At 37.6% G+C, this 13,879-nt stretch overlaps 1 protein-coding gene across 1 annotated transcript; it reads right to left on the bottom strand.

Moving 5' to 3' along the window:
* Positions 1-11,031: 11,031 nt before the first annotated feature.
* LOC100653721 (olfactory receptor 5P76-like) lies at positions 11,032-11,976 on the bottom strand. The gene has a single exon (XM_003423502.2). The coding sequence runs from the start codon at positions 11,974-11,976 to the stop codon at positions 11,032-11,034; it is 945 nt and encodes a 314-aa protein (XP_003423550.2).
* Between the last annotated feature and the right edge of the window lie 1,903 nt (positions 11,977-13,879).

Raw genomic sequence — 13,879 nt, 5'->3', positions numbered from 1 at the left:
CGAAGTGGTGGAATCAGGATATGAACCCCAGAGTTTGAATCCAGTCCATTTCTTTAGTAACTGTAACATAAATGACATTGAATAATTATATCGATGAAGTTGAGTATACCTGTAAGTTAGTTAATAAGAGATTAACCTCTTTGGTTTCTCATAGCTAATATATAAAAGAGATGTCTAGTTAGTTACGTAGTTCAGAAAGTCTATCAGTTAAACAAGAACATTTTTTTAAAGGAGAAATACAATTATTCTTGATATTAAGACAACACAGGAATTTCAAATTAGGGAATAGTTGTCTTTTGAAAATTTATTAAATATTTGTAGTTAAAATATTATTGTTTTGTCAGGGAGTGTGAAATATTAATTGAATCACCATACAAAACACTACATGACCAATACTCAGGATGTAATTAAAATGCAATTATTCAAACAAATCAAATCATTTTCTACTCTAACAATGTGTTCTAATTGGAGTATTGTAGAATGAAATAATATAGTATAGCCTCACAAGTTAAGAAGTTTAGCCAGGATCACCCAGCTAGTGGCCAGGTTGACCCTCATCTGTAAATTTTCTGGCTTTTTATCCTGGGCTTTGTCCATTGTATCTTGTTGACTGTGATCCTAGAGCACTCAGATCTATAAATAAAGTAAATCTTTCTGCAAAGATGGTTAAAATAATGAATCTCCAAAGAATCTAGAAGGTAATGAATAAATTAGCACTGTGGCTGAATGTCACATGTAGGTAGTTTCTGGACTTATGGGTGGATAAATAAGGAGTCCTAGTAATTTGAATTAAGCTCATAATTTTACACTAACCTGACTGGAAACTTAAGTGAATTCAGAGTTACTTGCTAGCTGACTGCTTGATTACATCTGCCTGGTTACCGCAACTGTGGCTTGTGAATACAGACATGATCTTAGACAGAAAAGCGTTCTCAGTGGTGAATTATAACGAATACATCAGGTACTCACAGATGCTGAAATCCTACCTCTTGAAATAATTTGTTCATCTTTCAGTGATAAATCCAAAGTCAATGTATTTACACAGCAACCCTGCTATCTTTCTGTGATTGTTTGCCTTTGGGGACAAACCTCTGAAGATTCAAATGTGAATTCAAAGCACCAAAGATCATTTTCACATTCTCCAGTGGAAACTGAACTGTTCAAATCATATACGCGTAACTAGTCTTAAGGGTTCTGTCAATTCCCAAGTGGCCTATTTATTTTTATAGGTGTTAGTGTACTTTGATTTGATAATTATTGGGGTATAATAAAGTAAATTTCTCATAACTAAATATTTGTTTTTCATTCACTTTGATATTTCACCTTAAGGGATACTAAAGTTCATATATAAAAGATAACTATCTTCATTCATTCAGCCTGTTCATTTTATAAGTATTTGCTTGTTAGTTTAAGAAACTCCATTCAATACTTTGGGGAATATGAGGTGGAGCTGAGTCAGAGGAACTGAGGAAGTCAGGCGGCAGAGGGCAGAGCGCCCCCAGCCAGACCTGATGGTCTGCCAGCCTGAACTGCAGGAGCAGCCAGGGACCCACAGCCCCAACTGCAGCCACCACCTGACAAAAACCAAGAGCCCATGTCCAGAGTCATGTCCTCTGACTCACCTGCCTGTATCCGACTTGTTGTCCAGTGCTGCAAGAGTCTGAGTTTGGGGTTTTTAAAACCATTAAAAAAAAAAAAAAGTTAGGGGCGAGTTATTTCTAACTCGTAGCAACCCTATAGGACAGAGTAGAACCACCCTATAGGGTTTCCAAGGAGCAGCTAGTGGATTTGAACTGCTGATGTTTTGGTTAGCAGCCAAGCTCTTAACCACTCACCACCAGAGCTCCGTTAAAACCAATAGGGGGAAATACACAAAAGTAGTGCTGCTTTCCATTTAAAAAAAAAAAAAATCATGGGACCATGGACTGTATGATGTGCAGTGTTTTCAGACACACATGCCTCTGTACAGCTGAATGAAGTGTAACCTAAAAATTTTAAGAGTTTGCACAGGATCACCCAGCTAGTGGCTATGTTAGCGCACAACTCCAAGTTTTCCAGCTGTACGTTCTGAGCTTGTCTGCTGTTAAAAGCATTCAGATCCATCAGCAAAGTAAGTTTTTCTGCCAAGCTATTTACTAACAATAAATACCCAATGCATCTCGGAATCCACTCCATGGCAGTGGTTTTTTTGTTTTTGTTTTTTTTAAAAGGATAAATATCTTGTTTAGATAGTGCTGAACGATTGTAGAAGTTTCTGTTCATATGGAATCCTGGTTACGTGGATTGTCCCTTTTTATTCACATGAAACTGTGAAAATAGAGGTAATTGAGCTAAAGATTCTTACTAGCTGGTTGATTGCTTGATTATGTTTGCCCTGTTTGCCATCCTTGACTTGTGAGTACAGAGCCTTAGAAACTAATGTTTCTCAGATGATAAGTGAAAATCAATATTTCAGATTCATTCACACACACACACAAAAGACAAGAAAATTCTTACCTCTTGGAATAAAAGCTCACTCATCGTTGTGCTCACATGGATTATCCTTTATTATCGTTTGCCTCTGGGGATAAATCTGTGAAGACTCTGGAGATTCAGATGTGGATTCAGAAGTCCCATGGAGCGTCCTGGAGGGCAGATTGAGTAGCTGCCGTCCACACAAAACCACAGCCAAACCCACTGCTGCTCAGGGTATTCTGACTCCTAACTACCCTCGAGGACAGAGTAGAGCCTCCGCTCAGGGTTTCCAAGGAGCAGTGGCAGATTCTAACTGCCAGCCCTTCGGTTAGCAGCCATAGCACTTAACCACTAAGCCACCAGAGTCTCCACACGTGATTCCTCAGGTGGTCAGTTTATTCTTTTGTTTCTCCATAGATGTGCGTGCACAGTCCTATAACTTTCATATAATAATTATTGAGGAATATAATGTAAATTGTCTTAGGGTCTCTATGAGTCGGAATCAACTCTATGGCAATTGGTTTGGTTTTGGTTTTCTACCTAAATATTGGTTCCAAGTTTACCTTGATATTTCTGATTAAGGGATACTTAGTTTTTTAGTGCTAAACTACAGATATAAAAAGCCAAGCTTAGCTTTATCCATTCTGTATTGTTCATTGATAAACATTTTTTACTGATATTTATAAAACAAGTCACTAAGTACCTTGGGGAATATGAGGTGGAGCTTTATGTAAAGTTGAATTTTAAATAACAAGAATTTTTAAGACATGTACATTGATTATTATAACAAAGATTAGAAAATACACATCTTGAAAATTGTATAAGGTAGAGAGCTAAAGTATAAAAAGAGGCTTGGAGGAACTCCAGATAAGAAATAGTCTTTCACTCACTGTCAACGCCTCAAAGGGTTGCCTGCTGAGGAGCAATTTACGGTATAGGCGGGATAGTCGTGGTAAACAGGTGTCAATCTGAAGAGAAAAATCTTATCCTAATTCTCTTGTTAATCTTAATTTTAGAAACTCTTATCTCCCTCCCTGAAGAATGAGTGAAGTAGGGTTTTCCTCCAACAAAAGAAGAGAACCAACATTCATTTAGAGCTTATTTTGTGCCAAGATCTATGCTTAACATTTTACATGAATTTAATCCTCATAATTACAGCAATTTCGGGAGGTTACCTGCTTTCATTATGCTTCTTTTTCACATGAGAAAATGGAGAATGAGGAGTTTAAGCAGCTTGTGCTAGTGGGTGAAATACAGTTATTCTTGATGTTAATACAATACAGGAATTTAAAATTAGGGAATAGTCACCTTCTGTAAACGGATTAAATATTTGTAGTTAAAATACTGTTTTATGAAGGAGCATGAAATATCATTTGATTCACCATACAAAACACCATGTGACTAACACGCAAGAAGTAATTAAAGTGCAATTATCCAAACAAATCCAATCATTTTCTACTGCAACGATATTTTCTAATTGGAGTATTATAGAATGAAATAGTATTATTCTTGGCATAGTATACAGCTGAATAAAGTATAGCCTCACAAATTAAGAAGTTTAGCCGGGATTACCAAGCTTGTGGCCAGGCTGACCCTCATCTGCAAATTTTCTGGCTTTTTATCCTGGGCTTTGTCCATTGTGCCTTGTTGATTGTGATTCTCGCGCTTTCAGACGCATAAAGTAAATCTTTCTGCAAAGATGTTTATAATAATAAATCCCCAAAGAATCTAGAAAGCTAATGAATTAATTAGCATTGTGGTGAACATTGTGTGTAGTGTTAAAGATTATATGAGTTTCTGGACTTAGGGTGGATAAATAAGCAGTCCTGGTAATTTGAATTAAGCTCATTTTTTCCTACTAACCTGACTAGAACCTTAAGAATTCAATCAAAGTTACTTCCTAGCTGACGGCCTGATTACATCTGCTTGGTTACCCAACTGTGGCTTGTGAGTACAGACACAGTCTTAGAAGCAAAGTGTTCTCAATGATGAATTGTAGTCAATACTTCAGGTTCACTCATAGATGCCGAAATCTTACCTCTTGAAATAATTCGTTCATCTTTCAGTGATAAATTCAAAGTCACTCTGTTTATATAGCAGTCATCCTATCTTTCTATTATTGTTTGCCTTTGGGGATAAATCTCTTTGAAGATTCAAATGTGAATTCAAAGCACCAAAGGTCATTATCACATTCTCCAATAGAAATTGAACAGTTCAAATCCTACATACACAACTAGTCTTAAGAGTTCTGTCAATTCTCAAGTGGCCTATTTATTTATTTATATTTCTAAGTAGGTGTTGGTGCACATTCATTTGACAATTATTGAGTTCTAAAAAAAAAAAAAAAATTTTTAATAAAATTAATTTCTTACAAGTAAATATTAGTTTTTAATTTACTTCATATATAAAAGGTAACATTATCTTCATTCACTCAGCTTGTTCATTTTGTAAGTACTTGGTAGTGAGAGTAAGAAAGTCTGTATGATACCTTGGGGAATATGAGGTAGAACACCATGTAAATTTGAATTTTTAATAACAAAATTATTTAAGGCATATTTTTTCTAGCGAAAGTTATGAAAATAAGTACCTTAAAAGTTGTATAGATTGAGAACTATGAAGTAAAAAAGTTATGCATGATTTCCAAATAAGACAGTCTTTCATACTGCATGCCGCAAACAGATGACTAGTGGTTTGTGGCTTATGTGACTAGGGAGATGATGGTAGAAGCAAGTATCTTCAACCCGAAGACTCAATATAATTCTCTTGCTAATCCTCAATTTATAAAATCCTCCTGGTTCTCACCTTGGTAGAAGTGGGGAAGTGGTTCATAAAAATAGTGGCCCAGCACTCCATTCTATACAAATACTAATAAGCCACTAGACAGCAACTAACAACAATGACTAATGCTGTTGAGCATCTTGTCATGTGTTTTTAAGCCATCTGAATGTCCTCTTCAGTCATACTTTTGCTGTCATATCTGATAATCCATCATTAAGAAGTACTTCCTATAGATGTGCCCCTCTATTTTCCTGTGAGAATCTTATGGTTTCATGTTTCGGTTCTTCATCTATTTAAAAAAAAATTTTGTATCATTAGACATGGATTCTGGTCTATTTTTCTGCACATGGAACTCCAATTTTTCCAGTGCAATTTATTGAAGAGACTTCTTTCCCAATCAAATAAATATCCTTATCGAAAATCAATTGATCATAGATGTATGACTTTAGTTCTGGACTCTCAATGCTATTCCATTTGTCTATATGTCTATTATTAAACCAGTCTTAGGCTGTTTTAATTAGTGTGGCTTTATAGTATGTTTTGAAATCAGGAAGCCCAAGTCCTCCAACTTCATTCTTCCTCAAAATTGCTTCAGCTATTTGGCGTTTCTTCTCTTTCCATATAAATTTGAGAATTGGTTTCCATTTCTGCAAAAAAAAAGGCTGTTGTAATTTGATGGAGATTGCACTGAATTTGTAGATTGCTTTGGGTAGTATTGACAGCTATGTTAAGCCTTCCAATCCATAAACACAGACTGTCCTTTCATTTATTTAGGTCTTCTTTAATTTCTTTTTGTAATGTCCTACAGTGTTTTATGTACAAGTCTTTCACCTTCTGCAATGAGGTAGCAACAGTGTCGGACCTTGTCTAACTTCAGGGAGGATGAGAATCAGCAACAGCACAAAGCTGACTCATATGAGGTTTAGGTCAGACATACAGCTGCTCCTCAAAGTTTTACTAATTCTGACACCAGCTGTCCTCCCCACTGCACTCTCTACTTCTCTGCTGGGTTTGATAATTTGTTGCAATGGCTACACACAACTCACAGGCCATACTCACTCTTACATGGTTCATTAAGGAAGGAACATGGGATCAGGATTAACTTGGAAGTGTCATGGTAAAACACCAGATATATACTCTGCTAGTTGGAACTGACTCGAAGGTAATGAGATTTTGTTTTTTGTTTTTGAGAAATAAAAACAAAGAGCTTTACTGAAGGCTAAACATATCACGAAATGGGCAAACACTCAAGCACCCAGGCTAGATGCTGTACTGCATTCCTAACTTCAGGGAGAACAGTGAGTTTTTATCAGGTGGAATAAACAAAGAACTGCAGATGCGGGGAGTGAAGGGAAGAGTTACATGGCAAAAATTAAAAGGAGTTTCTTAAACTACAAGCTTTCCTAACGTTAATCTCTAACCTGTCTACCTGTTTGGCCAAGACATTCTTCTTAACATCAGTAAGCCTATTTGCTACTTTCTGAGATTGTTACATCCTGGGATTTGTTGAACAAGGCATTCTGTTGGCAGTCATTTTAATTACAGTGCTACATCTGCCTCTTCCCCCTTCTTAAGCTAACAGGCTTATGACTTTACCTAGTTATGGGTTTACAAAGAATTAGCAGATACTGAGAAGGAGACTCCAGTGAGTGAAAATGTAGTTTAAAACTTGGTTAACTGATGTTTACCTCATCTTGGTTACGGAATTATAAGACAGTTATAGGCTTCATCTTAACATCATCAATTCTATTTCCTAACCTCCGTGGACATGCTTGAGATAGGCATTCTTTTAAGACAAAGCTGAATAAATATTCTTAATAAACACCTTCAACGAACAATTCCTCATCCATGCGAGAAATCCTGCTGTTGCTCCCTTTGTGTTATACGCAGTTAAATTTTGACAAAAAGGCTGAATTTTCTCTTTAGAACAGTAGAAGTGAAGATTTCACTTTAATTCAGAATGGAGTTTTAATTTAGCCCTGAAGTCATCCATTCAGTTATGCCTCTAGGTTAGTTTTAAGGTTTAAAGTCCACATACAGAGAAGTAACAGGAATAACTCAGGATATAGTTCTTCAATCAGGATACCTTCTGCTTGGTCGCTGCTGCCAGGCTCTCACTCTCAGGACTTGGGCCTGGCCTCTACCTCTGCCCCTGCTTGCCTGGCCTCTGTCCCCACCTGGTCCTGGTCTCTGCCTCTGCTCTGGCCTGGCCTTGAGCTTATTAGCTCCACCAACAAGTGCCTGGAGGCACCCCACTACAGCAGCAAGCCTCCTACCTAAAGGCCCTAAGTTCTCTTGTTCCATGGGTCGGCAAGTGCACTGTAGGCATCTCACTCCATGGGCCAGAAAGCCCACCATGCTGTCTCATGCTGGTCTTCAGTATTACAGCTTTCTCTGTCTCCTGGGTCTAATGTTCTCAGCACAGGCATCCCAGGTCCAAAAGACACACTCTACTTCAGGCTCTTCTTGATGTTAGTGAGGTACCCCCTCAACCTCTGTGGGATGGTTGCTTATATAGGCAAGTGGCTCAATCTTATTGGGCAGCTTTTACACACCCTGTTTGCATAATAACTGACCAATCCCCTCACTGGACTAAAGTGACCAATCCCTCTCAAGTGGCTCCATCTAACTGGCATTTTCTACTGGCAGGGACTGGCTTCTTCCCTGAGTAACTGTAACAGCAGAAACTGTACCAGTTCCTCAAGGTCCAGAGAAAAATCTTCCAAGCTATGCATAGAAACTCCTTTCCTTTATATTCGTATCTTGTTTGTTTTTACCATGAAAGGGTGTTGAATTTTGTCAAATGCCTTTTCTGTATTGATTGAGGTGAAAATTGGTCCTTTTCTTTGTTCTATTACTTTGCTGTATTATATTGATTGACTTTCTAATGTTCAACCACCGTTGAATTTCTGGGATAAATCTCACATGATTATGCTGTATAATCCTTTAATATGTTTTTTTTGATATGGTTTGCTAGTATTTTCTTGAGTTGATTGTATTTATTTTTAATAAAATATTATAGTCTCTGTTAATCTCTTTATCTTAGTCTTAGCGATTCTTTTTCTATGGTTTGTTGTTCCTACTGGTTCCGATTTTTAGTCTCTTGTTTCCTTTTGCATTGGACATTAGTTTTCACACTTTGATGATCATAATTATTGGCAGAAAAGTCTTGGAATGAAGTCTTTGAAAGAAAGGCTCTCTCCAGATAGGATGTTCATGTATTTATTCAGGTCCACTTGTCTTGGACCACCTTACCCCAAGTTCCAGGCTTAAGTTTTCCTAGGTTCCCAGGGCTGAAAATCTGTACAAAGGCTTGTTTACTTCATGTTTCTCCCTACCATCACGGTGTATATGAGGTGCATGAATTAGACTTCTCACCTGGACATGCCCTAGGCTTTGACTTCTGCCTCTCTTACTCCAAAAGAACACTGAATCCACAGCCCCAGCTCTTAGCTTTTTCTTCTACTTCTCATATCTCTGCATTGTAAAAGCATTTTTGAGTGCTTAGCTCACTTCTCGGGGTAATCACAGTTTATTTGGGTTCTCAGTTATTATCCTTTAAGCTCTAATATGATTTTATGATCTATTGAATATTTCATCAAGCTTTTATTTAGTTGTGTTCATCGTAAGAGTTGATTAAAGTTGCCAAGGCTGCCATTGCTGGAATGGAAGCCTCAAAGGTCAATTCTATGTGTGTACACAGGCAACAGCTAGCATGAAGTGTCTTCACCTATTTCGATCCTTTGCTCAGATGTTACCTTCTCAGCGAGGTCTACACTAACATATCAGTGTCCCTTACTCTGCTTTGCTTTTCCTTTCTCCGCAGCACTCACTAGCTTCTAATAGTCTATATCATGTCCTTGTTGTGTTTTTTGTCTGTCTCCTTTGCTAGAATATTAATTTCAGGAAGGCAGACACCTTTGTTTGCCACTTATTTCCAGTAGCCTATGTGGTACCAGAATATTAGAAGCACTCAGTATAATTTTTTAATGAATGAAATGATTAATGCCATGTGATGATTAATTTTATGTCAACATGAATAGGCTATGGTGCCCAGTTGTTTGGACAAACACTAGTCTAGATGTTACTAAGCAGATTACCTTCCATAATGTGGATGTGCTTCATCCGATCCCTTGAAGGCCTTACAAGCAAACTGTGGTTTCCTGAAGAAGGATTCAGCTTCAACACTTTAAATAGACATTGCTGGAATTTCTAGCCTTTTAGCTGACATATGGATTTTGGACTTCCTAGCCTGCCTAATCCCGTGAGCCAATTTCTCAAAATCAATCTTTCTCTCTTTGGTGGCACAGTGTTTAAGCACTCAGCTACTAACCAAAAGGTTGGCAGTTAGAACTCACCGGCCACTCAGCAGGAGAACGTTGTGGCAGTCTACTTCAATAGGGATTACAGCGTTGGAAACTCTATGGACCAGTTCAGTTGAAATCAGCTCAACCACAACGAGGTTATTTACATATATTCAATTATATGTATACGGCCCTGGGTAGGGCAAATGGTTTGCTTTTGGTTACTAACCTAAAGGTTGGCAGTTCTAACCCACCCAAAAGTGCTGTGCATAAAAGACCTGGCAATCTGCTTCCATAAAGATTATAGCCAAGAAAACCACAAGGAGCAGTTCTAGTCTGCAACACATGGCATCACCATGAGTCTCGATTGATGGCAACAGGTTTAGCTCCCATAATCATGTGAGCCAGTTTCTCTAGAAAAATCCCTCTCTCCCTTCAGCTGTGTTCACCATGAGAGTTGCTTAAAATGACCAAACCTCCAGTTGCTGGAACAGAAGGCTCAAAGGTATGTTCTCTCTTTCTGCTGGTTCTGTTTCTCTACACAACCCTCAATAAGACATGCCCTTTATTTCTGTTTACAAAAAGATACAGTTTGTGTCTGAATCATGAAGTGGGGACAGGAAACAGAAATAAAAGTACCAAGCATCAGTATATGGAGGTGAATTTAGCCTGTCCAGAGGGGCAGGCACTATTTTAGCTGAGAAACAGTCCAGGCCCCTGGAGTTTTACGAGCAGGATATGGGGCTGATCGTAAATTGCCCCAAGAGTTTCTTCCTCATAGACTCAATGTCATCCAGCTTGCCAGATTCTCCTGGAAATCCTTTTTGCTTTTGCTCTGCTCGGTAACTGATGAGTTTGGGGACCCTGTTTATTCCCTCAGAGGAAGTCATCTCTTCTGATCTGACTGAGCAGTTCACAGGTTAGTCAGGGTGGTTTCATTCTCTTAGACTCTGGGGACCCCTTATATCCGAACCCAGAAACACAGGCTGCGATTTTAAGAGTCCACAAAGACTAACCCCTGCAGATAAGCTTTCTATAAGCACCATGTCTTTAGCAATTTTACTATCTTGTTCCACTTTGTTATTTCCCCTCAGAAGGTACTCAATCAAGGCATAACTATGGTTATCAGGCTCACCTCAGCATAATCAGCTGTTGAAAATGAACACAGCATTAAATATTTGGAGGCCTGATAAACTTGACTTATGACATAAAACTGGTTTTGAAAAATAATATATGAATAAAACTTAAAAAAGATTTTCAGCAGATTAAGATTTTTTTCCTGTGAATCAATTTGTGTTTCTTCTAAATTTAATTTATTAAAGTTAATTCACTATTTTCTTTGATTTACCGTCTGAAGATCCGACCCCGTGTATACTATGAGGCCTCACACTGGCTAATTATATGCAGATATATTTTGCCCACAGGAATCAAATTTCTTTTAATATTACATTAATAGTATATTATTACATCAAACCCTACAAAATAAGAGGTTTTGCTAAGAAAATATTTTTCTACCAAGCTGCTGCTTCAGAGCAGCCTTAATCTCATTATTCCTGAGACTGTAAATGAGGGGGTTCAACATGGGGATCAGCACCATGTAGAACACAGACACAACTTTGTTCTGGTCAGTAGAGTAGCTGGACTTGGGTATCACGTAAATGAATGTAATGGTACCATAGAACAGAGTGACTGCAGTGAGGTGGGAGGTGCAGGTAGAGAAGGCCTTGTGGCAGCCCTCAGTGGAGCGCATCTTCAGGATGGTGATGAGGATATAGACGTAAGAAATGGCTATGACAATCACTGTGACCACAATGATGGAGCCAGCAGAAAATGAGGGGACCACTGCAGGGATACTGACATCAGAACAAGAAAGTTTAACTAAAGGAGCAAAATCACAGAAAAAATGATCAACTCGATTAGGTCCACAGAAGAATAAAGAAAAGAAAGAAATGGTAAAGGAGGAAGCATCGAGAAAACCACCTACATAAGCTACAGATAATAACTGATCACAGACTTGTATGGACATTTTAGTTGAATAAAGCAGTGGGTTGCAGATTGCTACAAAGCGATCATAGGCCATGGCAGCCAGAAGACAGCACTCAACTGGCCCAAAGAAAGCAGCTAATCCAAGTTGGATCCCACATCCAAGATAGGAGATTGTATTTGTCTCCACCAGGAAGTTTACAAGCATATTGGGTGTGACAGAGGATGAATAGCCTATGTCAGCCAAAGCCAAGTGGCTCAGGAAAAAATACATAGGACGATGGAGCTGAGAAGAGATTCTGATCAGAATGATTGTGCTGAGATTGCCACATATGGTCACCAGATAGATGCATAGGATGACCATGAAGAGGGTGACCCGAAGGGTAGGATCTTCTGTTAAGCCCAATAAAATGAATTCTGTCACTGCAGTGTGGTTCCCATGCACCAGGGAATCCATGAGACAAGGTAGCTGGAATGAGAAAAGATCTGTGATGAAAAAATTACCTTAAAAAATTAAAGAAGTTATAAATTTCATGGGTCCATTTTCTTTAATACATATATGGAAAGTCATTATAAATAAAGATATCTTTCAAGTATAATTCCATATTAATATGTAATGATAAGTATATATTTGTATTTACTTGTTGATATGCAATTATATTTATTTATATTTATTGTTATTGGCAAAAACATCAGAAAATTCAATGTATGATGATTTTCCTTTTTATATTTTTCCAAAAATGCATTTAAAGTGGTTTTTAAATCTAAAGAATAGAAACTGATTAAAATAACAAAAAGAAATGGTGAGTATAATACAAAGAAAAATATAGGTTTTATATTGAAAGCTTGAGAAAATCTATTTATTAAAAGCTTAGTGAGTGATGAGAATAGGGCTAAGATTATATATATTATAAAATACGTAGATATACACATATCCATATATACACATATCCAAAACCAAAATAAACCTGTTACTGCCTAATCGATTCTCACTCATAGTGACCCTAGAGGACAGAGTAGAACTGCTCTATAGGGTTTCCAAGGATCAGCTGGTGAAATTCAACGGCCAACTTTTTGGTTAGCAGCTGTAGTTCTTAACCACTGCACCATCATACATAGTTCCATTTTATTTTCTATAAAATAATATTAAGTGCTTTCATTATTATTTTGTAGATGAGGAAAATGAGTGAAAGAGATTATGTAACTTGCACAAGGTTACGTAGCAAGTGTGGAGTCAAAATGTGATTGCCAGCAAGTCTGACATTTCTTTAGTAACTTTACTATAAATGAAGTTAATACTTACCTTAGTATCCAGTACACTTGCCAACAGGTAGATATTAGATTATCCTTTAAGCTTTTTGACAGCTAATATATGAGAAAGTAGGCTAGTGAGTTATATATTTTACAATGTCTGTGGGTCACTATGAAGCCTTGGTGGTGCAGTGGTTAAGAGCCAGGGTGCTAACCAAAAGGTTAGCAGTTCAAATCCACCAGCTGCTTCTTGGTAACGCTATGAGGCAGTTCTGCTCTGTCTTATAGGGTCGCTACGAGTCAGAATCTACTGGACAGCAATGGGTTTGGTTTTTGGTTTATTGGTTAAATAAGATCATCTAAAAAGAATAGAGGTGCAATTGCTTTTTTGATAATAGTACCAGAAGGGAATTTCAAATTAGAGATGAATGGAGTCACCTTTTGTTAATTTACTAATTTTTAAATATTTGTCATTAAAATATTATTGTTTTATCAAGCACAGGTTGTCCCCGACTTAGACCTGTTTCCGGTTTGAGAAATCCAGTGTAAATCGGTTCCGACGCAAGTCAAATACGTTTTTTTTAGTTTTCATAGCTCTCTATACAGCTGTGTTTTGAAGGGTAAATCGTAACATTGAACGCCCTTGAGTGAACTTCTGAGAATGATAAACCAGCGAATGACGTGCTGCAACATTGTATGTAGTGCATATTATTGACGGTAAGATACAAAACAAAAACAGACGGTCCTACGTGTGCTTCATCCGTAACTCATAAATTGGGGACTACCTATAGTTTGAAATATCAATGTAATTACTTCGCAAAACACTTTATGATTAATAATCAGGACATAACTGAAGTACATTTATTCGAACAAAATCATTCCCTACTCTAATAATGTTTTCTAATTGAAGCATTGTAGAATAAGATTACATAAGTTTTAACATAATAAAGACATGCATTGGTCAATCATATGTTCTGTGAAATAGGATGTTATGTGATGTGGACATTATACTAACAAGCCCTTTACCGTCGAGTGGATTCCGACTCATAGCGACCGTATAGGACAGAGTAGAACTGCCCCATAGAGTTTCCAAGGAGCGCCTGGCGGAT

Source organism: Loxodonta africana, chromosome 7, assembly GCF_030014295.1.
Source record: "Loxodonta africana isolate mLoxAfr1 chromosome 7, mLoxAfr1.hap2, whole genome shotgun sequence".
Lineage (NCBI taxonomy): Eukaryota > Metazoa > Chordata > Mammalia > Proboscidea > Elephantidae > Loxodonta > Loxodonta africana.
The sequence above is the reverse complement of the archived record's forward strand: the minus strand, read 5'-3'. Positions and strand labels throughout refer to the sequence as shown.

Excerpts from the sequence above, each read along its gene's own strand:
- LOC100653721 (XM_003423502.2), bottom strand. The coding sequence starts at position 11,976 with ATGGATTCCCTGGTGCATGGGAACCACACTGCAGTGACAGAATTCATT.